Source organism: Mytilus trossulus, unplaced genomic scaffold (genome assembly GCF_036588685.1).
Source record: "Mytilus trossulus isolate FHL-02 unplaced genomic scaffold, PNRI_Mtr1.1.1.hap1 h1tg000343l___fragment_2___debris__unscaffolded, whole genome shotgun sequence".
Taxonomy (NCBI): domain Eukaryota; kingdom Metazoa; phylum Mollusca; class Bivalvia; order Mytilida; family Mytilidae; genus Mytilus; species Mytilus trossulus.
The window spans coordinates 110,132-134,991 of NW_026963333.1; the positions used below are offsets into that span (position 1 = coordinate 110,132).

The window sequence follows — 24,860 nt, forward strand, 5'->3', positions numbered from 1 at the left end:
AGAAACGAACTAAGCATTAGACAAAATCCAAAGAGAATAACAAAATTAATATAACATTAAAACCAAATACATAAATTTGGGATACAAAAGAACTGTGACACGTCTTATAGTAATGTGAATTCAAACTCAAATATGAGAGGAAACAAACGACACAACAGAAACACAACGTTAAAATGTAACACACACAGAAACGAACTATAACTATGGTCGGTTTGTTGTCTGTTTGATACATTCCACATTTCCATTCTTAATTTTATAATATAACAATGGTCATATTCCTGACTTGGTACAGGATATTTTTTAAAGATGTCCTGTGCGAGTGAGTTTTATTGCATGCCAAACTTCCCGCTTGTATGGCAATGTTAAATATAACATTAAAGTGACAACACAACATTACAAGACTTCAAGACAAATATATCGGTGAACCTATTGGACAAAGAAACACAATACTATGGGAGAGGGACGAAAGATACCAAAGGGACAGTCAAACTCATAAATTTAAAACAAACTGACAACGCCATGGCTCAAAATTATAAAGACAAACAGACAAATAATAGTACACATGACACAACATAGAAAACTAAAGAATAAACAACACGAACCCCACCAAAAACTGGGGTGATCGCAGGTGCTCCGAAAGGGTAAGCAGATCCCGCTCCACATGTTGCCTCCGTCGTGTTGCTTATGTGATAACAAATCCGGTAAATAATCTATTTCGGTAGGTCACGTTGATAAAAGGGAAGGGGATTGTAGTTACGACGCAAGGAACAAATTCGATATCATTTGTGAAACGGTTTTTCCATAACGGTCAACCAACTCGTGATGGCGTCCATAAAATGTACGAAGGAATGATTTCAACCTCAGCATTTAGAAGTCTTGGTTTAATAGCTTCCTTGTGAGCAGCAACCCTCTATAATCATGACAGGAAATGCAAGCACGGGAATATCGTTTCAATTGGGAGATATATACCCCGTATGCAGGTGCTGCTGGAATGTTGCTGCTGGAATGTTGCTATTTAGAAATGACAAGTTCACAAATTGAAAGCTTAAATCATCTTGTTTGTCGTAAAGTTTTGTTATCAACCCATCCTCATTGTCAATTTTTAGATGTAAGTCAAGATATGAAGATAATGTATATAAAATATTGTTGATTTGTTTCAGAGAAAACCTGTTCTTCTGACCAATTCAAATGTTACTCAGGCCAGTGTATTCTTATGAAATGGAAATGTGACGGACAGAGAGATTGTAATGACGGCACGGATGAAAGTGACTGCAATGGTAAGTTCCGAATCATCCGACAGCAGTGATTGAAATTTATTTCCCCGAGGGTATCACAAGCCTAGTAGTCAGCACTTTTCATGCTGACATGAATTGTCATTGATATGGTTATATTTATAAGTTTACTGTTTACAAATTTTTAAACTTTTGGAAATACTAAGGCTTTTCTACCACAGGCATAGATTACCTTAGCTGTATTTGACAAAACTTTAAGCACTTTTTTTGCTGACATGAATTTTCATTGATATGGTTATATTTATAAATTTACTGTTTACAAATTTTTGAATTTTTGAAAATACTTAGGCTTTTCTACCTCAGGCATAGATTACCATAGCTGTATTTGGCAAACCTTCTTAGAATTTTGGTCCTCAATGCTCTTCAACTTCGTACTTTATTTGGCCTTTTTAACTTTTTTGGATTCGAGCATCACTGATGAGGCTTTTGTAGATGAAACACGCGTTTGGCGTATATACTAAATGTAGTCCAGGTATCTATGATGAGTTTATTTACAACAACTGAGTCGATGCCACCGCAAGTTGAGATTTATTTCCCCGAGGATATGAACAAGCTCAGTAGTAACTTTCCTGTCGACATGTTAACTCGTTAAAACAATCCCTTACGTTTCTGCTTTATAAATAATACAATCGTTAGAAAACTAGGTACTTGTATTAAACAAATCTCTGCATATCTTTGATGAATTAGCAAACATTTTAAACCACTTGTAGGGAACAAATAATATATAGACGGACATTTCATGACATACATATAAGGCATCTATACACCTGGAAAAAAGTATTGCAACACCAAATAGAAATTCAAATTAAAAAAACACTTTTTATTTTTTTGTTATGTAATTTGTTGAAATAGAAATAGTTAAACATTATTTAAATATCACCTGAGTTTAATCAATAAATATCAAATCTATCAGTTCTTATCTGCACATGCAGCTACTGTACTCGTTAACACTTAAACAGTTGTTTTTATCCTCATTGATTTCAACACTAAAAATAACCAAGTTTATAAATTTATGTTATTGGCACCTTGTAATTGGTCATCCAGAACTCAGAACTGCAACAAGATGGCAGGTTTTCAGCATGAGGGAAGCAGGTATGTCGATGTGATAATTCCACGTATTGTTGGTCATCACCATTCCAATATAGGTCGTTTTGTGAAAAAAATCAAGCAAGGAACGAGGTTAAAGACCTTCCGAGGTCAAGAAGACCCCCTATAACATATCCTAGGGAAAATCAAGCATAATGAAGGTTGGTCAGAAGGAAACCCATTGCAAACAATACAATCCTAAAAAGAGAATGATGAACATACATGAGCCTTTAAACAAGAACTGTTCGAGTTCGGCGCATCGCTACTGGTTATCGTGCGATAATACCATTTCGGGGACCTTTGCCTACGAACAGACACACATATGCCTGTATCCAATATAGTGCAGAGCTCGCCAAAGTTGGAAATTAGCGTCGTGGAGGAAGATTTATTGTTCCAATGGTATTCGGTTTATCTTCCTTGGTCCTATTGTAGCCTGAATTTGAACCATACCGAGCATATATTGGACACTTTTGGGCAAAAAGTGCATGCAAGGACACCCCAGTTCAAACAAGTCATGAAATAAACAATACCCTTCGTAAAAATGGTTGCTGCTAGCTTAGCAACAAATTAGTCGACTTATGGCAGGAATCAGAAGACGTTAAGATGCGGTTATCTGTTTAAATGAAGGCTGCGCAGAAAGTACTAATTCTTTGGCGTATAACGATCAACCATAATATGAACAATCATCTTAAGATTGATTTTGAAATGTCTGACATTGTAAACTTCGACTACAGTAAAACTTGTAAAATGCATTTTTTTGTACAAAAAACACTTCATTTTGTTATAAAAATTTAGTTTAGATAAAACTTTTTTTTCATACCCTTTTGTTCGTTTTAAAGCCAATGTTATCAATAACTACGTCTCAATATAATTTTACAAATATTTTATCATATTCTATCCAAAATAAGAGATTTATTTTTCAAGTTTTAAAAAATCAAGGTGTTGCAAAGCTTTTTCAATGTGTATATATACAAGTTATGAAGAATCAAGGTCTTTAAACTTCTTAAATATAAGACTTTTATGCAGTTAGCTTACACCGCCGCCGGATCACTTTCCCTATGTCGAGATTTCTGGTACAATAGTCACTGGATCGGCAAAACCTTGGTGGTAACGGTAAGATAAAACGAATGATTATGATGAAAATATCTAAAAATGCACCCTCAGACTATTTCAGAATCAATTAATGATTGACACAGCTACTTGATTGTGAGTATACCTCATTAGTAAAATTCTGATCGCAGAAAGTAGAACCCTTCAAATTATCGAAAATATTCCAAAAAATAATTTTTACACTTCAGCATCAACATGCAATGCAGAACAGTTTAATTGTACAAATGGAAAGTGTATAGATATTGATTGGCGATGCGATGGGGACTATGATTGCTCTGATTACAGCGATGAAGAAAGGTGTGAACCAGTGCCAGCTAAATCTACTGTAAGGAGACAGAATGGAAAGGGTTTACTAAAGAGCAGTGTATCCGAGCCAAATTGAGATTTGATGGCAATGGAGACTGTTCTGATGGGTCTAAGAACAGAATTGTACTTGAATTCTAACTCATAAATTTGACCGAATTTTGAATATTTCTTATTTATGAACTAGTACATGGCTAATGAGTTGCTATTCAAAATGTAGGCTTGGTTTACACCGCAGTAACTTATGATTTCTGTGCGATGCAACCTTTGATAAGGATAAAAAAAAAAACACATTACAAACACACATCTAAACTAAACCACTATGTAATGTAAATAATATACTGTGCAGAACGTGTTATACTTAAAAGTTACTGTTAACGTTTCAATATAGTACTAAACCAAGACTTAAAATTAACAATAAACAAACTGGACAGTCAGTTTTCTCGTTTGAATTGTTTAAAATTGTCATTTGGGGGCTTTTTAAAGCTGACTTTGCGGTATGGATTTGTACATGTTCATTGTAGAAGAACGTACGATGACATACATATAGATATAGGAAGATGTGGTGTGAGTGCCATTGAGACACCTCTCCATCCAAGTAATAATTCAAAAAGTAAACCATTATAGGTTAAAGTATGTTAATTTCTGTGTCATTCGGTTTCTTATGGACAGTTGCCTCATTCTAAAAACTAGTTCTACAGTAGCTAAAGATAGAAATAAAAAAAGGCAAATTTAAGTTCCATAGAAGATAAATAGAGTTAAATTCTTCCTCATAAATTCGTCCTGATTTAAAATATTTTGAATCTATCTAAATGGCTACTGAGAAGCAATTCACAATGTTAGCTCGTATTATTCTCATTAATTGGTTTGCAGTTAAGGAAGGTCCGCCCTAAAAAAAATATGCTGCAAACTGTTTTCTGGCGTAGTGGTATAAACCATATTGGATTCTAAAAACTCTTAAGAAATTCTTGATTTCAATTTCAATTTTGAATCGATATTCAAGAGCTTGCAGCTGTTTGATAAAACGTATTCAATGACTGAGCATAACAAAACACGTCTTGTCCTTTTCCCAAAAATATTCATTAGAAGATACCAAAGCCTTGTGTATCAACTTTAAAACTTTACAAAAAAATACACATGATACATGATGGATATGAAATATAAAATTTCGGTATACATGTTCCCTGTTATATGATTTTTGCTAATTATGATGCCAAATTAGAGTGTTTACCCAAATTTTGCGGTCCACTAAACACAAAAAATGAAAATGCGAGTCGGGCATCCGCGTACTATGGACACATTCCTGTTTCTCATGTACTTTATTTATGTGTCTTTATGTCTTTTTGTATTCTTTCTTGAAACAGCTATTTGGTTTTTTTTTATTCTGATTAAGATTATATTATCATGCTGACTGTTTTATTTAAATTGTCGGCGTTTTCACTTGAAATGTCTCTTTGGTTGTAATCTCACAACGTTGTAAATATGATATAATTCAATGCGACTGTCATACAAGTGAGAGGTTTTGATACCTAAAAACCTAGTTAAATTCATCATTTTGTACATTTGGAAATGACTGTACCAAGTCAGGTATATGGCAGTTTTTTTTTATTTTTGTTATCTGGTTGAAGTATTGATTTTGCCATTTTGTAAAGGAACTTCCGTTTTGTATTTGCCTAGGAGTTTGATATTTGTAGTATTTGGTTTTTTTTATCATATGAAACAAAGAAAACATGTTAGTGAAAAATATATGCGTAGATTCAAAGAGACGACATTCTGAGATTAAAGTGTCTTTATTGTAAAAATCTTTGGCTTTATCAGAAGACCAACTATCATGAGATTCAGGTAAATATTTGACAATCTAATTAAAAACCATTCTCTCATCGCTCCCGTTTTCTGTTATGTCGCGTGGGAGATCTAACTGCATAATTTTCAAACGTCTTTGAATCCACGAAAGAACGCACCCTAAAAATATAATTATCTGAATCTAATTTCAACTTAGGTGAATTGATATACCTATAAATATATACCTATAGAAGCTGTAACAACAAAATTACCTCTTCTGTACAAATCAGGATCACTTTTCTAATTACAATTTTTTTTTTTATGACTGTTCCTGAATGCAATACTATATATCTTGAGCTTTGCTCTATTTCTATAATACAAAAAAACAGAAAAGCCTAACAGAAATCGATCTAGTATTCTCAATTTATTAAGATTATAAGAATCTCCAAATTTCAAAACAATTATCTTTTCTAAATCAGGCGTATCAGGCTCTTTTTGTAATTATTGGTTTGCTCAACAGTCTTCTATCTTCTTCATTAATAAGACCTATAAATATATCGGAACAAGGATTATGTTTAAAAGGAGAATTATGAAACCATTTATTTGAATAAAAGCTGGAATCTAAAATTGCTATACTGAATACGTTGTTATTGTATGTATTTAAATGAGGGACTTCTGTTTTTTTGGTAATTTCACCCAAGTTAAACCTATCATTTTGTAACTAAGGAACTTTTTACTTGTAAATGTACTTATTGTACAAACGCTCTAATAATCCGTGTACCAAAAAATATAAAAAGAAAAAAAATTGGATAACACATGACGAATTACAAAAAGAAAATTTTCGAGTCATCAGCACTGTAACAAATAGTTTGTTATTTACAAGAAAAACGACATTCCGTTGATTGCTATATGTATTGGCTGACCAACCTTGTTGTATCCTATCTACTATCAGTTATGGTTTGCTTATCAGTTAAAGAGGTAATAACACATACAATATATGTATGTTGTCGGTTGGAAAATATCAAAAAGTCAAACACCAAAAAAATGAACTCCGAGGAAATTTCAAAACGAAAAGTCAAATGGCAAAATCAAATGATAAACTATATCAAACGAATGGACACAAACTGTAATATTACTGAATTGGTACAGGCATTTTAAAATGTATAACACGATGGATTGATCCTAGTTTTATAGCGCTATATCTATCAAATGTATGACAGTCGCATCAAATTCCATTATGTCTATAACGGTGCGTGAACCAAAAAAACCATAAAGGTGAAATTGTAAAAATAGGGATACAGCAATCACGCCGTGTCACAATCTCAATCAGAATAAAAACAAACAAATGTGAAACAAATTTCTTTGTATGTGCTTTAGAAACAAAGATCTCAATCCTCCTCTTTTTAAAACTCGCTGAAGGGACAAACATATGGTTTATAAAAAAATTACAAGACAAATCCCTTTATGCTGGAATATGAGAAGTCTAATCTAAAGCAAACATCACATTATTAACAAATACCGTAACAAAAATTTTACCAGTCAAAATTCTTCAATTAATACCTTTATTGCAACCCTCAATGAAATACAATGCAAACTCAGGAATATCGTATTAATTAAGATATTAAACCGTATAGAGGCGGCAGTTAAATATCCTTTTAAAGAAACAAAAATGTGTTGTCAAAAAAAAAAATCACACATCTTAATGATTTTAGTTTCTGAACTTCCAGTTTTCAAGGTTTCCCCTGGGTCAATTATTTTTTCGCAACCTCTATCGCCAAAACAATATGTTTTTCTGTACTTTATTTTTTTCCCCAAAGTACCATTTAACATTTTATATTTTTTGTTTATAAATTTTCCTTTTTTTCTATCCCCTCCTCCTTAAATAAGATAAAGCTGTCTCATTGTTGTCCTTGATTATTCTCGCAAACTTATCTTAGAGTCTACATTGTAATAAATAAACACTGAACATTTACCTTTAAAAAGAAGAACTTTTTAAACTTAAAACTGCGAAAATTCGTTATATTTCTAACATATTTTTCTAAAAGAGGGGACCAATTACTTAATAACAAAGAAGACATAAGTCCCGGAATATAACTAAATTCTTGGACATGTTTTGACCTTATAATACAAGAAATGTGTACAGTTCTTTTGGATAGTTTTTTCAAAGAAAAATATTTGCACTAAGACATAGTTTTTACAAAAAAAAAAGAAAAGCTTTTATCACTTGAAATTGATCCCTCATTTAAGGTGTAGTCATTTCATTAAAAGGTTATTGTCATTCTAGGGGTTGTTCACAACGTTTTGCATAAATTTCTTTTCTAGAAGAGACGTAAAACTATGCTTGATTTTATTGAAACACGTCGTGTCACTCAAACGACTTTAAAGTACTTAGTACTCTCTCAAATCAATTATCTATATCAAAGTCAAGGCATAAAGTATTAAATTGGAGATTTTTCTTGCACTTTAACACTTTTCGTAATACCAGCAGTTTTCTTTCCTGCACTATCATTTATTAAAGAAGGAGAGGATAAGTCAAAAGTCTGCTTCGAACACGTGCGTCGCAAAGTGGTTAAAAAATCCTTTATGTGACATGTGACGGACGCCTTTTAACCATATAATTTTTTTAAACTGTATTAGTCAGGATGTCTTTTCTGAAGCACGTGTCACCCCTTGCTTAAAAACTTTATAACTTTCTGTTTGATTGTTGTTTGATTAACGTAATTTTTTATTTGATTTCGACATAATTTTTTATCAAACAACTTTATAGAATAATTCATTTGATTTCTGTGAAAGTTTTGAACAACTTACTTTTGTACGGAGTGAAGAGCTCAATTTTTTTTATGATTGCACAAAAAGAATGGAAATTTAATGTACTCAAAGAGTATTTTATTATCAACATCTTCTTCAAACAACCCTAAGATTTGTCACAGAAACTTTTAAGCCATCGATGTAGCGTAAGAGAAATAAATGTCAGTGAAGCATCGCATGTGCCCACCAATAAAGTGTTTTTATATGGACACTGATGCAAAATTCCAAAGAACATTCAAATGTGGGTAAGTATATATAATGGGATCAAGGCAGTATATCTGGTGTTCAAACTATATTTTGATATCTTTTTCCATTCAATATACTAAGGCTTTTCTACATAGACATAGATTACCTTAGCTGTATTTGGCAACACGTTAAGGAATTTTGATTCTCAATGCTCTTCAACTTCGTACTTTATTTGGCCTTTTTAACTTTTTTGGATTCGGGCGTCACTGATGAGTCTTTTGTAGACGAAACGCGTCTGGCGTATATACTAAATTTATTCCTGGTATCTATGATGAGTTGTTTTATATATTAAAATAAGTATGCCTTATTAGAGTGTTGCAAAGGATTATATCCAGTTCAATAATTCAAACTTATTTGTCAAATTTTTGACATTTCTAACTTTTAGAGTAATTACTGGATAATGTTTTGAATTTAGTGTTATTAGTGACAAATATCATTTCAACAATATAATTATATAATTATTTTATACACAATTTATCAAGAAATATTGTCATTTTCAAAATAGTTTTAGTGGTAGCTGTGACTATCTGTATACTCCTACTATCGGATATTTTATTTGCAGCTGGTGTTAAACATGCCGATAGATCTAAGAGAATATTTCCGGGTAAGACATTTATTGATCTAACAATATCACAAAACTTTTCACTTAGCTATGAAAAAGAAGATGTAGTACAATTGCAAATGAGACAACTATCAACCATAAACCAAATGATATAGTCACATAGTAGAAATTACATTTTCAGATACTATAGCTAACTGTTCCGCAACCAACATATTTAAATGTGAGAAGACTGGCAGATGTATATCAATTAATTGGATATGTGATGGAGATAGTGACTGTGGTTATGGTGATTTGTCTTGTCTTTTGTGCTTTTTTTTTAATAATATGAATGTAAGAACCACTATAGTCAACATGAATTCTAAACATGAAAAGGTAGTGAGTCCATAAGCATAATCAGCAAACTTCTGATGATTTATGATTTGTTTCTTCCTATTCTATTTACTTGATTTGAACATCGGTAAACTGCTGTTGCCTTTATTTGTATATATCTACATTTCTAATCAGCTTATAAAGCTAAATCTACGTTATCTTAAAGTAAAATGTCTGTTTTAAATTGAAGTATGTACCCATCATACATGTATCTGAATATTTTTGATATGCAACACTATATTTGTCTATCTAGTCATGTATAATCATACACGAACACATACTGTTATTCAGTTTTTATATTTCGTCAAATAGGTTATTATCCAGCAAACATTGAGATAAAGCCAGTCTTCTGTATTGAACATGTATATTTGTATACGAACACATACTGTTATTCAGTTTTTATCATTCAAAAGGAGTTAACAATCTTATACACAGAGGCGTGGAATTCCGACTTGTTGGAGATGGCTTCTAAATTGCTACCTCTCTATTATTGGTTTAATCTGACATACAGTAGATACAAATCTCGAATGCAAGAGCATTTGGATAAAACGTCGAATAAACGAATACAGCTAAACTCAATTTGACATTTATCTGTCTTTTAATTCCATCATAGTTCTTATACAATATACTTTTGTCAGAATACCGACGAACCATTAATTTTGACACTCATACCTATGGTGTCTCAATGTTTTGTTCACTAATTGTTTGTTATGAACTATGATGAATTTCATGCTCACGAATCATAGGTTTGTCTAGCTATTAAACCAGATTTAATCCACAATTTTTTAGAGAACGAAATGCTTGTACGAAGGTGTTTTCTTATTGTTTTATGTGTTTGAGCTTTTGAATTCTGTTAAAATATTTTTGATATGTTTTAGCGAAAACCTGTTCTTCCGATCAATTCAAATGTGACTCAGGCCAGTGTATTATAACAAAATGGAAATGCGACGGACAAAAGGATTGTTATGACGGCACGGATGAACTAGAGTGCAATGGTAAGTTCCGAATCCTCGATGGACTGCAAATATTAAAATTCATGAAAGTAGTATACCCATTTGACGTGGCTCGATACTTGTACATCCCATCATGGTGTAATAGTGCTAGGATACATTTTTTTTGTATTTTGTCTTCTATTTTTAATAATGTGCTTTTTACATATGCCCTTTTTTGTTCCTTTGTTATACATTTGTTTGTTTTTGTAGTGATTATGATTATTACACAATAAAAAGAATGGAAATGGGAAATGTGTTAAATAGACAACAATCCGGCCATAGAAAAAAACAACAACATCAGAAGGTCACCACCACGTCTTCAATGTAGCGAGAAATTCCCGCACCCGGAGGCGTCCTTGATCTAGCCCCTTTAAAAATGTATACTAGTTTAGTGATAATGAACGCCATACTAATTTCCAAATTGTACACAAGAAACTAAAATTAAAATAATACAAGACTAACAAAGGCCATAGGCTCCTGACTTGGGACAGGCGGGAAAATGCGGCGGGGTTAAACATGTTTGTGAGATCTCAACACCCCCCCCCCCTTATACCTCTAGCCAATGTAGAAAAGTAAAAGAATAACAATACACACATGAAAATTCAGTTCAAGAGAAGTTTGAGTCTGATGTCAGAAGATGTAACCAAAGAAAATTAACAAAAATGTTGACTTTTGTCCCCTATTTTAACATTTTAACATATAACATGTATGTTTGTTGTGTTCGGTCATAGTTGTAAATATAATGGAACTGTATTACAAGAGAAAGGTTAAGTTAGCTATAAAACCAGTTTTGATTCATAATATTTTATATCAGAAAAAGCCCGTATCAAGTCCGGAATGTGCATTTGTTTCCTATTCGTTTGATGTTGAAGATTTTGATTTTGCCATTTTATATGTGACTCTCTGTTCTGAATATTCCTCGTAGTTAGGTATTTTTAAGTTTCGTTAAATATGTCTAGACAATAAAACTTTTCATAAAGAACTGAATAAAAGCACAAAAGGTAACAGAAAGAGGAAATATATACCAGAAAGACATTTAAATTCAAAATGGCGCCATTAAAAAATCAAAAGATTATATGATAGCTATTTACAGAAAATGGCAATTTTGACAAAAAACAATAATCTATATTTTAGAAACTTTATGCAGGCAAGACGAATTTAGATGCAACAATGGGATCTGTATTACTAAAGGTTGGCGGTGTGATGGAACGAAGGACTGTATGGAGGGTGAAGATGAAATATGTGGTTAGTAAAACAACCGCATATATGGATGAATCATTTTAAGTCAAAAAAATCCTCAAGAATTAAAAAATTCTTAGTAGAATCCTGAGTAAAACTCTAATTAACCAAACAACCTATCTTTTATATAATTAGTTATCAAAGGTACCAGGATTATAGTTCAGTACAAATTTTATATAAATGCATTACTTAGTCGATATTACTCGACCCTATATCATATCAACATAGTTTCCATTCAACGACATATCTATGATAACTGCTTTCTTAGTTAGTCAGTTTCTGTCGCAATATGTCTTTATATTAGATTATCGTTTAAAACATATGTACATGGTGACATATGTAAGAAGATTGCATTTATAAAGAACAGTACCCTAATGGTAGTGTTAAAACATCACTCAATTATGTCTTTAGCTAATCATAAGTCCCTTTGTGGAAGTAACGAATACTATCTACGGTATAAGTGAACAGTGTTCGCTTAAACAATAAATTGAAACACATTTACACACTATTATTTTATATCTGTGATTTGACTGTTATTGTCGCTCCCCACCTTTGTACTTCATTCAAACTTCTGACCAAATTAGTATTTGTTCATAAAACAAAACTGTTCAGCTAGTTCAATACTTTGAACAACTTATATGAAAACTATAGTAAGGTTATCAAAATACAAGGTGTTACAATAAAGAGACTTACAATCCTGTAAGACTTTGAAAATTCAATATCATGGTTAAACTGATAGAATGGCCAAAGATTTTTGGAGGCTATATTTTTTTAAATAACCAACTATGGCCTATAAAATTATAAGATGTCTGTGATCTTTATGTTGATGGTGAGGAAAAATTTAGAAAAATAGATAGAAAATAATTATTTTGATATTGATACACTATATGAATGATTATGGCCAAAATCATATGGAACTCGAGTACTGTCTCTAGTTCCATATAAACGGTAAATAATTTTGAAGAGTAAGGACTCTAGATTACCGGAAATACAAGGCCCCTACTCTGAATATGTTTACATTCAAATTTGATTGGATCGACGTCATAACATCCGGAATATCGATTCGATCTCTAGTAACCCTGCCACAACCCAGGGCTCATTGAGTTCTAATGGCTGGAAACCTATATCCAATCATAACAGGTGTTATATATGACCATGTCAATCCTATCTACTATAGATATCCATCCGAACTTGGCCTATGATGAAAATATCTAAAAATACATCCTCAGACTATTTCAGAATCAATAAATGATTGACACTGCTACTTGATTGTGAGTATACCTCGATAGTTCAATTCTGACGGCATAAAGTAGAATCCTATAAATTATCTAAAATATTCCAAACAATTAATTTGACATTTCAGCATCAACATGCAATGCAGAACAGTTTAATTGTACAAATGGAAAGTGCATAGACATTGATTGGAGATGCGATGGGGACTTTGATTGCTCTGATTACAGCGATGAGGAAAACTGTGAACCAGTGCCAGCTAAATCAACTGTAAGGAGACAGAATGGAAAGGGTTTACTAAAGAGCAGTGCATTAGTGCCAAATTGAGATTTGATGGCAATGGAGACTGTTTTGATGGGTCGAAAAAAAGAATTGTACTTGAAGTCTAACTCATAAATTTGACCGAATTTTGAATACTTCTTATTTATATACTAGTATATGGCTAATGAGGTGCTAGTCAAAATGTAAGCTTGGTTTGCATCGCAGTAACAAATGATTTCTGTGCGATGCAACATTTGATAAAGATAAAAAAAAAACACACATTACAAACACACAGCTAGCTGTTCTTAACTAAACCACTATGTAATGTAAACACTATACTGGTCAGAACATGTTATACTTAAAAGTTACTTTTAACACCTCAATATAGTACTAAACCAAGACTTAAAATGAACAATAAACAAACAGTCAGTTTTCTCGTTTGAACTGTTTTACATTGTCATTTTGGGACTTTTAAAAGCTGACTTTGCGCTATGGGTTTTTTCATTGTTGAAGGACGTACGATGACCCATAGATGTTATTTCTGTGTCATTTGGTCTCTTGTGAACAGTTGTCTCATTCTTAAAACTAGTACTACGGTTACTAAAGATAGAAATAAAATAGAAAATTTGAATTCACAGAACATAAATGAAGTTAAATCTTCCCGATAAATTCATCTGAATTCAATACATTTTGATTCTACCTATATAGCTAATGAGGCAAGTCAAAATGTATGCTTGGTTTTGCTTTCAGTAACTTGGATTACAGAACTTATGTCCGCTGTTAGAGAGGGTGCTCAAAATACTGCGAGACTGTTTACTGGCGTATTGTTGTAAACCACATAAGAATTCCAACAACTTAAAAAAAACATTCTTGATAATTGAAAATCTCATTCGGTATGCAAGAGTTTGTAGCTGCTACTCATACTGTGTAAAACGTCTACAGTGTCTGAGCATAACGTTGATGAGCCAAGGGTATGTCAACTAACGTTTTGTCCTTTTCCCAAAAAATATTTATGGAAAGATATCAAGACATCGTTGATAAATGTTCCGTTTCAATCCACAAAATATACATTATGGTCTTTAAGTATAGAATCTTGGTATTCTTATAACTTATGTGTGTGTCCTTTCATGTTTTTAACCTTTCTTTTGTGGTACATTATTTATTATGCAAGTATGACTGACGTGGCTCGGTACTTATACATCCTGTCATATTGTAATTGTGCTTTGGTCATTATTGAATTCTTCGCTTTTAATCTTTCTCATGTACTTTGTCTATATGCCTTTCGTGTTTCTTTCTTGAAACAGATTTTTTTTATAGTGATTATGATTATATAACAATGTTGAATAATTGGAGTTTTTACTTAAAAATGTCTGTTTGTTTTCTACCATAGTATTGTGAATATAAAGGAATTCAATGCAACTGTCATACAAGTGAGAAGCTTTGATACGAAAAACAAGTTGAATTCATCATTTTCTACATTAGAAAATACCTGTACCTAGTCAGACATATGACAGTTTTTTTTAGTCGTAACATGTGTTTGAAGTTTTGATTTTACCTTTTTTAAAAGGACTGTCCGTTTTGTATTTCTCTAGGAGTTATATATTTTTTTTTAAGTGATTAGCTTTTTTTCAAAGGAAAAACATATGTTTATGAAAAATATATGTCAAGTTTCAAAGAGACAACCATCTGGGATTTTAAAGCGTATTTTATGTAACAACTTTGACTTTATCCGAAGACCATCTATCATGAGCTTTAATTAAATTTTTGATACATTCTATGTTTGCACCACTAGAATCTCCATCGCTTCTGAAACTATGGAGCCCAGACGTATTCTTACTAATACAAATGTCTGGCCAACCCTCCAACAATATATAACAAAAGCTCTAGTAAATGATAATTGCTTATTTACAGTGCATAATTTTAAAACACTTTTACATTTCAAGACAGCAAGCGCCCTGAAAATACAGTACTCTGAATCCAAATTCAACTTATCTGCACCAATATACCTTTCATCCAAGGATCTGGAAATAAATCTATCCCTTTTGTACAAATCAAGGTTACAAATCTTTATATGACTGTCTCTGATTCTAATGTCTTGATTTCGGCTAATTTGCTATACCTAACAACCATGAACAGAAAAGCCTAACAGGACTACTACTCTCACTTTTTAAAGATAATTAGATTCTTCAAATTGAAAAACCGTATCAGGCGTTATAGGTTTTTTTTATTATTGGTTTCCTTACCAATCTTCACCGCCTTCATACAAAAGGACCTATTACCTTATCTGAACAAAAATTATATAACCATTTATTGGAATAAAAGCTGGAATCTAAAATTAATTATCTAGATATGTTGAACTAGTCCACCTAAATAAAGCGAAACTGTTGTGATCGTCGCACATTAACACTTAAGCACTGAAGATCAAGCATTTAACTTATATCGTGTTGTTTTCGTTTTCACAGCACTGTGTCGATGGTATTACAAGCTCGGTAGTCGGGACTTCGGGACTGCCATGATTTATAACAAATTATCAAAAATTACCCGTTTATAAATTTTGAAACTAAACAGTAACTAAAAAAAAATGTTTTTGAATGATAGTACCTAAATCTCGGTATTTTTTGTCTCTCTTTGAAATAAAACAGTCATCATAGAATGATATCGTCCAAAGGAGCACTAGCTATCAAATTCATGTTTACCGATTTAAATCAAGTCAGGAATATGACAGTTCTTGTTCATTCGTTTTTGATGCGTTTTGTTTTTTGATTTTGCCATGTGATTATGGACTTTCCAAATTGATTTTCCTCTGAGTTCAGTATTTTTGTGATTTTACTTTTTCTCTTATCAAATTTATAGATAGCAAAATCAATATGCATTCCGATAAAAACAACATGAAAGTATTTATTACCATGTAAAATATTCAACCCCATTATAAAAAAAAGTCTAAAATAAACATTTAACAAGGCATAGGACACAAAGCCCTTTATATCTCTGAAATCAATTATAAGTAACAGTTTCAATATATGCCTAAAAATGTTTTGCTTATTTTTGCCTTCTTCATTTCAGGAAGAACAAAAAAACATGTTTGTTATAAGTAATCATAAAAAAATAATAAGATCTAAGGTAATTGTTATTTGACATTGAATGATATTTTTATGAATGGAAATGGATGTCAAATAATTTTTTTGTATTACTAACCTGCTTGTCATCTTAAAACAAAGATAAATTTTTTTTATTTTCATAATTTGGATATCAACTTTATTGCTTACAATTAGCCATTTAGATTTCATAGATAACATTGGAAGATATTGTGGTTTAAGGTACAAAATGTAATTGAAAAATCACAATAAGATCAATATCTTAAATGTAACATTTGTCAGAAATATAAATGTACCATTTAGCTTCTCAGCTTTCTCCTGGTAACATATTTTCAATATGAAATTCTGTTTTAATTTTGTTTATTAATTTGGAAAAACTAATTAAATTGGTCACCATTCCTTTTCACCACAAATGTGACCTACCGAATTAGACTATTTGCTGGGTTTGAAATTACATGAGTGGTGGGGATCATATTACTAAGTCTTTATTGTTCGATGTTGTGTCTTTTGTTCGATGTTGTGTCTTTTGTTCTATAATATGTCTGTTTGTCTTTCTTTATTTTTTTGCCCTGGCGTTGTTCGTCTTTTTTCGATTTATGAGTTTGACTGTCCATCTGCAATCTTTTGCCCCACTGTTAAATTGTAGAAGTGAATAAAATACATCTGTTCTGATCTTTCAATGTTGTCCCGTTAACAGTACATAAAGATGTTTGAAATATTATTAAATTCCGCTTACATAAAAAAAAATTGGTAAAGACCATTCAATTTGAAAAGATCACAGACTCCTTTCGAAGTTATGAAATTATTAGGCCTTTCCACTTTTCTGTGGAAAGAACTATTGTTTTTCTTCTTCTGATTATTATTAGGTCTTTCCACTTTTCTGTGGAAAGACCTATTATTTTTCTTCTGATTATTTTTTTTTTCTTCTGTCTCAATTTGTTCTTGCGATAAACATTTGTTTCGCAATATGTCGCTTAGATATTTGGTATATGATATCGAACAGTTAATGCGGTTTTGAAATTCACCCTGCGTAACTGAATTCTTTTCTTTGTATGAGTTATCTTCCCAAACACTGTTTCCTTATGTCAACTACTCCTTTGCAACCGTAAAAGATTACGACAAATTTATTTTATAAAATTACTTTTTATATCCTTGGCATGATTTGTCCAATTTTTTACCAAAACAATTTGAACGCTCAATATGGGAGTTATTTCCCCTAATGCATTTGATATAAGTGATATGCATTCCTATCTTGTAGACAATAAGTGAAAGAGACCTAGGATCTTTTGATTTGAGGGTCTTGGTCCAAAAAAATAAAAATTAGGTCAAGGTCAGAGATCAAGGTCATATTTTTATTTTAGAATTTGGCTTATTTTCAATTATTTTCTTAAACTGTATAAGATATCAACAAACTATTTTTACTAAATTGTTAGTTTTGACATGTCGTAACACGTAAATTTTGATTGCAAGTGTACGTTGCACGTAAAAGGGAGTTTTCTCCCCTGTGTTATTTAAAAATATGTGTATGTTGATATAACTCATTTACCAAATATAATTAGGAAATATGGTCTTTTGATTTGAGGTCCGTGATTGATGACCTTGAAATTGATCTCAAGGTCATTGCTTATTTGACGTTGTAGATTTTGACCTTTGCTTTTACCTCATATGTATACATGATAAAGCCATGAAACTTTTGGCAAAAGGTATCAAATCATTTAACCTTGAAAAAAAACCCGAAGTGACCTTGTGTAAACCGGAAGTAGATATTGATTGTACTTTATTAATATAAAAGTATATAGAACTAGATATTCTTGGAATCAGTGTCAAGTAAATATTCAAATATTATCGGAAATAGCATTTTTCAAACCGGAAGTAACAAAGTATCTCTCTTATTTAAAAAGGTATCGTATAGAAACCATATATTTTTGGAATCAGCGTACAATAAGCTATTATTTGACGATTGAGATGACATTTTAAACTTAATTTCACAACTTTCATATTAAGATACATTGTTATGGTGAAAAGACCTTCAATTGTTCTCTGAACAATTGGTTTTTAATTATTATTATTTTGTTCTCCTTTCGCCACTTTTTCTGACGTTTTTTTTTTCGATAGATGTCGCTTAGATTTTTGCGTATGATATTACACAATTATTACGATTTTAAAACTGACCCTGTTAAGCCGAGTTATCTCCGCGAACACTGTTTTTCTTGTGTACAAACCTACTTCGCAACCGTTAAGGATTACGACAAAATTATTTCACCAATATGCTCGTTATATCCTCAGGATCTTAAAAATAATTTTGACCGAAGCAGTCCAGAAGCTCCATATGAGAGTTATTTCCCCTTCTGTATATAAAATACGTAAAATGTAATTGTAATTGGTAAACAATAAGTGATAGATCCCTAGGTTCTTTTGATTTGAGGTCCTTGGTCCCAAAAAATGAGGAAAATAGGGCCAAGGTCAAAGGTCAAGTTCATTTCTAAATTTGGATTTTGGCTTATTTTCACCTCTTTTCAAACACGATATAAGATATCAACAACATATTTTTACTTAAATGTAAGTTGCAACATATGGTGACAAATTAAAGTTTTCTCCCTTCTTTTATTTAAAAATATGCCTATGATGATATAACTCATGAACCAAATAAAATCAAGACCTAGGATTTTTTGATTTGAGGTCCTTTGTTGGTGACCTTGAAATTGAGCGCAAGGTCATATGTTAAATTGACGTTCTAGATTTTGACCTTTGCTTTAATCCCATATGTATACATGACAAAGCCAAGGGACTTTTTGCATTAGGTTTCAAGCCATTTAACCTTGGAAAAGCCAACCGGAAGTGGCCTTGTGTAAACCGGAAGTAGTTATTTTTTGTACTTTTTTATATAATATAAAAGTAAATAAAACGAGATATTTTGAGAATCAGTGTCAAGTAAACTTTCCAATAATACCAGAAGAAACATTTTTCAAACTGGAAGTAACAAATGATCTCTCTTATTTAAAGAAACAATATATTTTTGGAATCAGCGTTCAATAAATAAGCTATCATTTGACGCAGGAAATTACATTTTAAACCGAATTTTACTACTTTCATATCAAAATACATGGTTTTTGTTGGAAAAACCTTTAATTGTTCTCTGGGAAATTGGTTTTTAATTCTTTTATATTTTCAAAAAATTGTTCCGTTGTAGTATTCATGCAATCCTTATTCATCAATTGTGCACATTTTATTGAACTTCATCCTAGAATAACACCATTGGAGCTACTCTAATTTTTTTGATGGCTTATAGTTAAGTGATTTGTGATTTGTGGAGTGTTTTTTTTAGACTTGTGCTTAATTGATTTCTAAAATACGAAGGAACTGTATGTATTTTTTAATTTTATAGAATTTCTGTAAAAATGACCTTTTACAAACATCTTCATTTGTTCTGTTGTACAGTTTATTAATACGCAAAATTCCAGAACACTTCAAAAATTTAAAATCAAAGAAACAACAAATATGTGCAAAATCCCAGATCATACGAAATATGTTTTTAATCACTGAATAAAACAAATATTTGCAAAATGCAAGTACATTACTGTAGAAAAAAAAACAGAAGTTTTGAATAATTACTTATAATGTTTGGTTTAACTTCTTTTAAGTTTGGTATAATAACGTTTAAGTTTGGTACAATGACGTTTTAGTTTGGTTCAACTTGTTTAAGTTTTGTATAATTAGTTTAAGTTTGGATATAGTTCAAGTCATTAATCTGTTCAAACATCTTGAAGAAAAAGTTATTACTCATAACATTGTTTCACATCCCTTAAATAATAAGATATTATTTCAAAATATACATGTGAAATATTCAAATCCTCTCACATTTTATATTTAGTTAAATTGGTGTCATGTCAAATATAATTAATATAATTGGCATCCCAATCTATTAGAAAACGGAAATTTCAAATTAAAAATTGACAACTATTTTGACGTTTATAACACTTTAGATGGTGATGTTTCAATTGTACGTAAATTCTTTTGGTACATTTTGTAATGTTTTATATAAAACACAGGAGAAAAAAATCAAAGCCATTTTTGTTTGGTCAATTTATTTTGAAACAAATATATTTTTTCGAAAGAAATTATTCACTTCTAAAATATAAACAATTGCACATGAACTGTGTCATTAAACTTTAATGTTTATGTATATTTTTATTTCAAAATTATAATATCCTTAACAGAAACCCCAACTTTACCTCAATATTTGATGTAAATATACATTGACTGCAGATTTGATGATTTTATGTTCAAAATGTGTTCCTTATCTATCATGATTTTTTTTCTCATCACAGTTAATTCGATGTCGTTAGCAGAATCTACTTCATTAGCTACAGGTGAGACAATCATGCATGTATTAAATTATTATAGAAACAATTGATATGCCATTGAAGAAAAATGTGGCTTTAACGGATAAATTCAATTTTGGAAAAGATAATGGGTTGCTCTTCAAGGTGATGGCAAATAGCTGCGTATTAATTCAGATTTGTTGATAAAATCTTTTGTTGTATTATTTTCATATTTTTGGTAAATTTCATAAGTGGAATTATTAAAATTGAAAAAAAACATCGATGTAAAACAAATGTCGTGTTTAGCTTTGTTTACTTGTACTTCAATTACTGAAATTGTGAAGCGGATTAATGTATTTTTTTCTTCTTTTAAAAACAACTCATGTTTGTTTGTTGACAGCATATTTGTTACGTTTGAATAGTGTGTTTTTGTACAATTAATCTGCATTCATATGGGAAACCTAATGGGCTCCTCTTTTTATCGACAAGATCTTCTCGTTAGAACGAAAGGAATCTAGCATTAATTCTAACTTCAACTCTGCTGTTAACGACGTTTGATACACGGAGATGCAGCTATTTAGAACAAACATAAAGTGTCAAACAATATATCATTAAATGGGTTCTAAAAAATCAAATGCAGAGGACCAAACACTGCATGACGGGGAAATCAAATTCAAAGGAACAAACAATTCATGACGGAGAAAACATATCGAAGGGACTATACACTTCATGGTGATGAAACAAATTCAATAAACCATACGCTGTATGGCGAGGAAATTAAATTTCAAAGGAGAGTACACTGCATGACGACAATATCTAACAATACAAAGTAAGATATTGTATTTTCAGAAACTAACTGTTCCGTAAAAAAAACCCAGTTCAAATGTGAGAAAACTCGCAGATGTATATTAAGTAATTGGATATGTGATGGTGATAGTGATTGTGGTTATGGTGTTCGGTCTGACGAAAATTGTACTGGTGTGTTAACAAAAAAGATGAAATGTCAAAGTGGATGTAGCATTTACTTCTCTCGTTTTAATGGGTTCTTTCTGCACTTAAGCCCTAGTCACTAAGTTACTTGCCAGTGCAGGCGCACTCTACTCCAATCTTATAAGACAAGGATTGTATGTTTTCTTATCGCAGGTCGATGGAACACTCCGGGCACTCCGGCTTCTCCACCAAATAAAATTGGCAGCCACGCAATAGCCCAAATGCGGTGCTCAAAAGTGGCGTTAATTACCCCCCCCCCCTTTTCCCAGATTGAAAAGAATTTAACAACCATTTTGACTATCATATTCAACTACTGCTTTAGCTATTCATAAATTACATTATGAGCGCTATTTTCTCTTTGGCGTATTATGATTGTTAGCAAACTTTGGCAGAACAACAAATATCAACCGGAATTCTAACGACAAAGTCTCTTCCAAATCGATTTACAAGATTTAAATTTCGGTCAGCTGCTTTTGCCTTAATTTGTGTGCATCCACATTTTTAAACTGTTTGTAACGATACATTTATTTTTATTTGTATCCTTCCAGTCATCTATGAATTAAAGCCAGTCAATTATATTGTACATATATTTTCACATATGTCAGTTCGTGGTCTAGTGGTTAAGACCGATGGCTACAGTGCTAGGGTCCCGAGTTTAATTCTCACTCGGGGTGCTAAAAATATCAGTACATCAGGAGGGTAATTTTCACCCTCTCACACACATCTCTGGTACCGAGTCCGGAGTTTAAACTAGAATTGGTACTTTGGGGCCTCGGTTGGTCAAAGTTGTCCCCTACTTTGACCTGGAGATAAATCTTCTGATATCTCTCTGGTTTGTCTATTTCCTACGAGTGGCCCGGTGGTTCTCTCCGAGTACTTCGGCTTCCTCCACCATAATAACAAACTTCCCGGTGTCCTACATGCTTCCTTGGGCTCTGTTGGATGGGGATTGTTCTGGTGGTGGGATAATATTGTAAAGGACACATCTCTTTTAATCGTTAGGGAGTGTACAGGGATCCGCTGTACCCTTGCAGTCAATCCAGGGGTGCGTTTAAATTGGCGGAATCTCAAAGAACATACATACTAACAAATTATATTGTTATTCAGTTTGTACATTTGATTGAAAAGAGTTTACATTAGTACTTACATAGACGTATAAGTCTAGCTTACAACAACATGTTTGAGATCGCTTATAAATTGATAGCTCAACTTCATTGGCTTGAATCTGACAGAAAAACACCTGACGATTCAAATGTCCTTGTTGTAGCATTTAAATGAAGAGATGAATAAATGAACACTGCGATAAATTCTTTTCATATTTATCCACCATGTCTTTCCCTATTCGTACTGATCATTAGTCTCTTTATCAGAAATTTGGTAGACTTTGGGTAATCAATTGGTGAAACTATTCGACTCATTGCAAAGAAAAAACCAGTAGGTTTGTGTATACTGTGGATTCATTATTATTCGTGGGATACCAATTTTTGTGGCTTTCGTGGGTACTGGTGAACCACGAAGTTAAATGTTCAACGAATAACAAATTTTCTATAGGCTTGTATGTTGACTTTGGCAAAACCATGAAATTTAATATCCACGAACTTGCAAGTTTTCAATAATCCACGAAAATTGGTATCCACGAAAATAAATGAATCCACAGTATCTATTATATAACCACCTAGTTCAATGATCGATTTTTATGAACATACAGTAATATAATATTTGTGTATGAAAAAAATACCAAACTTTGATTTTAGAACCTAATAAGGAAATTCGATGATTCATTTGTACTGAATATAAGTACGTCATGTCAATCAACAGTTCTTTTATTTTTAAAATGTCTAAAACGGATTTCAAAAACAAATAGGAATACAAGTTTTACAAGTCTGGATAAAAATGCTTGTTATAAATCACCCCCCTTACCCAACACAAATAATTACAAACATAGAAGCCAACAAAACTATGTTTTTGCTGAAATTTAACTGTGTAGAGTTTAAAAATTATCTTGTATGAATCTTTCTTGAAAAATATTTTTTTTAAACTTTTACAAAATAAAATACGTTTAATTGGTTTTAGGTATAACATGTTCTTCTGATGAGTTCAGGTGTGACTCTGGCCAGTGTGTTCATATAAGATGGAGATGTGACAGAGAGAGAGATTGTTCTGACGGCTCGGATGAACTTAAGTGCAATTGTAAGTTGGACAGACTGCGATTATTGAAATTCAAGTAAATATACTCGTGGCATTGTTAAATATTGAACTTTGCTAATGATTCTTTATCAGGTGGCAATAGTAATTTCTCCGGTAGTATTTGTGTTACATATGTTTAAATTAAAAAGACAATACTTAACACTAGGTATCTGAAATAATGCAAGTAACTGTCTAAACGCACACAAGGTAACAGATAGATAAAGGTAACAGTAAAAAAAAACAAATGATTTCACATTTGTAATACAAATGTATATGTAGGTTTTTTTTCCATTCATTTGACGTCATACAAAATTAGCCGTTGTCATGACATCGGATCAAAACAAGTTGTGAAAGTTTTGAAGAAATGACGTTCTTTACATTTTCAAATTTAATTTTAGAAAAAAAGCCATTTGCCAATGTAATAAAAAGAATGACTCATCAAAAAAATTGAATATCGAACAATTTTCAACTGGTGACAGAGCAATACTGATGATTAACTCCTAGGATACGCACATTCGTTAATTAATGTGTTGTTCGGCCTCTCGTTGAATATTTTTTTCTATTTGAATTATTCGATAAGCTATTCTATAAACACTTGAAGCAAGGGTAACACAAGTATACACAGAAATATTTTTTAATATCTATATCGTTAGAACTGCTTTTCGTAGTCTAACTTATTCTAGTTTTGGAGTCATATTGAAATGCAACATAACCTTGCTCATTTAACAATACCTTAATTCAAACAAATAAATAAACGACATTATTCTTACTTTTGTTTTTGTTTGAGAAATTCAGTATTAAACGTGTTCCATATACAAATGAATTCTGTTAGTACTTTGAGCTTTGATTTTGGAGTATCTATTTTACTTTTTAAATCACAAAGTGTGTGTGTATTTGTTTGGTTTAAAGCTCAGGGATAAATGATTGATAAGGGTTTCAAGATGCCGCCCCAGCACTAACATACTATATAACAACGGGACTTAATG

The 24,860-nt window shown here is 31.8% G+C and overlaps 2 protein-coding genes across 3 annotated transcripts in view; both read left to right on the forward strand.

The window, feature by feature from the left end:
• The first annotated feature begins 306 nt into the window (after positions 1-306).
• On the forward strand, positions 307-13,346 carry LOC134701834 (very low-density lipoprotein receptor-like). The gene is made up of 6 exons (XM_063562952.1): positions 307-319; positions 1,161-1,277; positions 3,677-3,835; positions 10,437-10,553; positions 11,685-11,795; positions 13,153-13,346. Exons 1-6 carry the CDS (start codon positions 307-309, stop codon positions 13,344-13,346), a joined length of 711 nt encoding a protein of 236 aa, XP_063419022.1.
• A 7,273-nt stretch (positions 13,347-20,619) lies between these two features.
• LOC134701839 (low-density lipoprotein receptor-like) overlaps positions 20,620-24,860 on the forward strand; it is a 46,806-nt gene continuing 42,565 nt past the window's right edge. For both annotated transcript variants that reach the window (XM_063562957.1, XM_063562958.1), the window contains exons 1-2: positions 20,620-20,745; positions 23,761-23,877. In XM_063562957.1, the coding sequence (XP_063419027.1) occupies positions 20,655-20,745; positions 23,761-23,877 (208 nt within the window). In that variant the 5' untranslated portion in view covers positions 20,620-20,654. The remainder of the gene's footprint in view (positions 20,746-23,760; positions 23,878-24,860) is intronic.

Bases quoted from the DNA above. Each gene is read 5' to 3' on its own strand.
- LOC134701834 (XM_063562952.1), top strand. The intron at 1,278-3,676 runs GTAAGTTCCGAA...TTTACACTTCAG, and splicing joins GGATGAAAGTGACTGCAATG to CATCAACATGCAATGCAGAA. The intron at 11,796-13,152 runs GTTAGTAAAACA...TTGACATTTCAG, and splicing joins GGGTGAAGATGAAATATGTG to CATCAACATGCAATGCAGAA.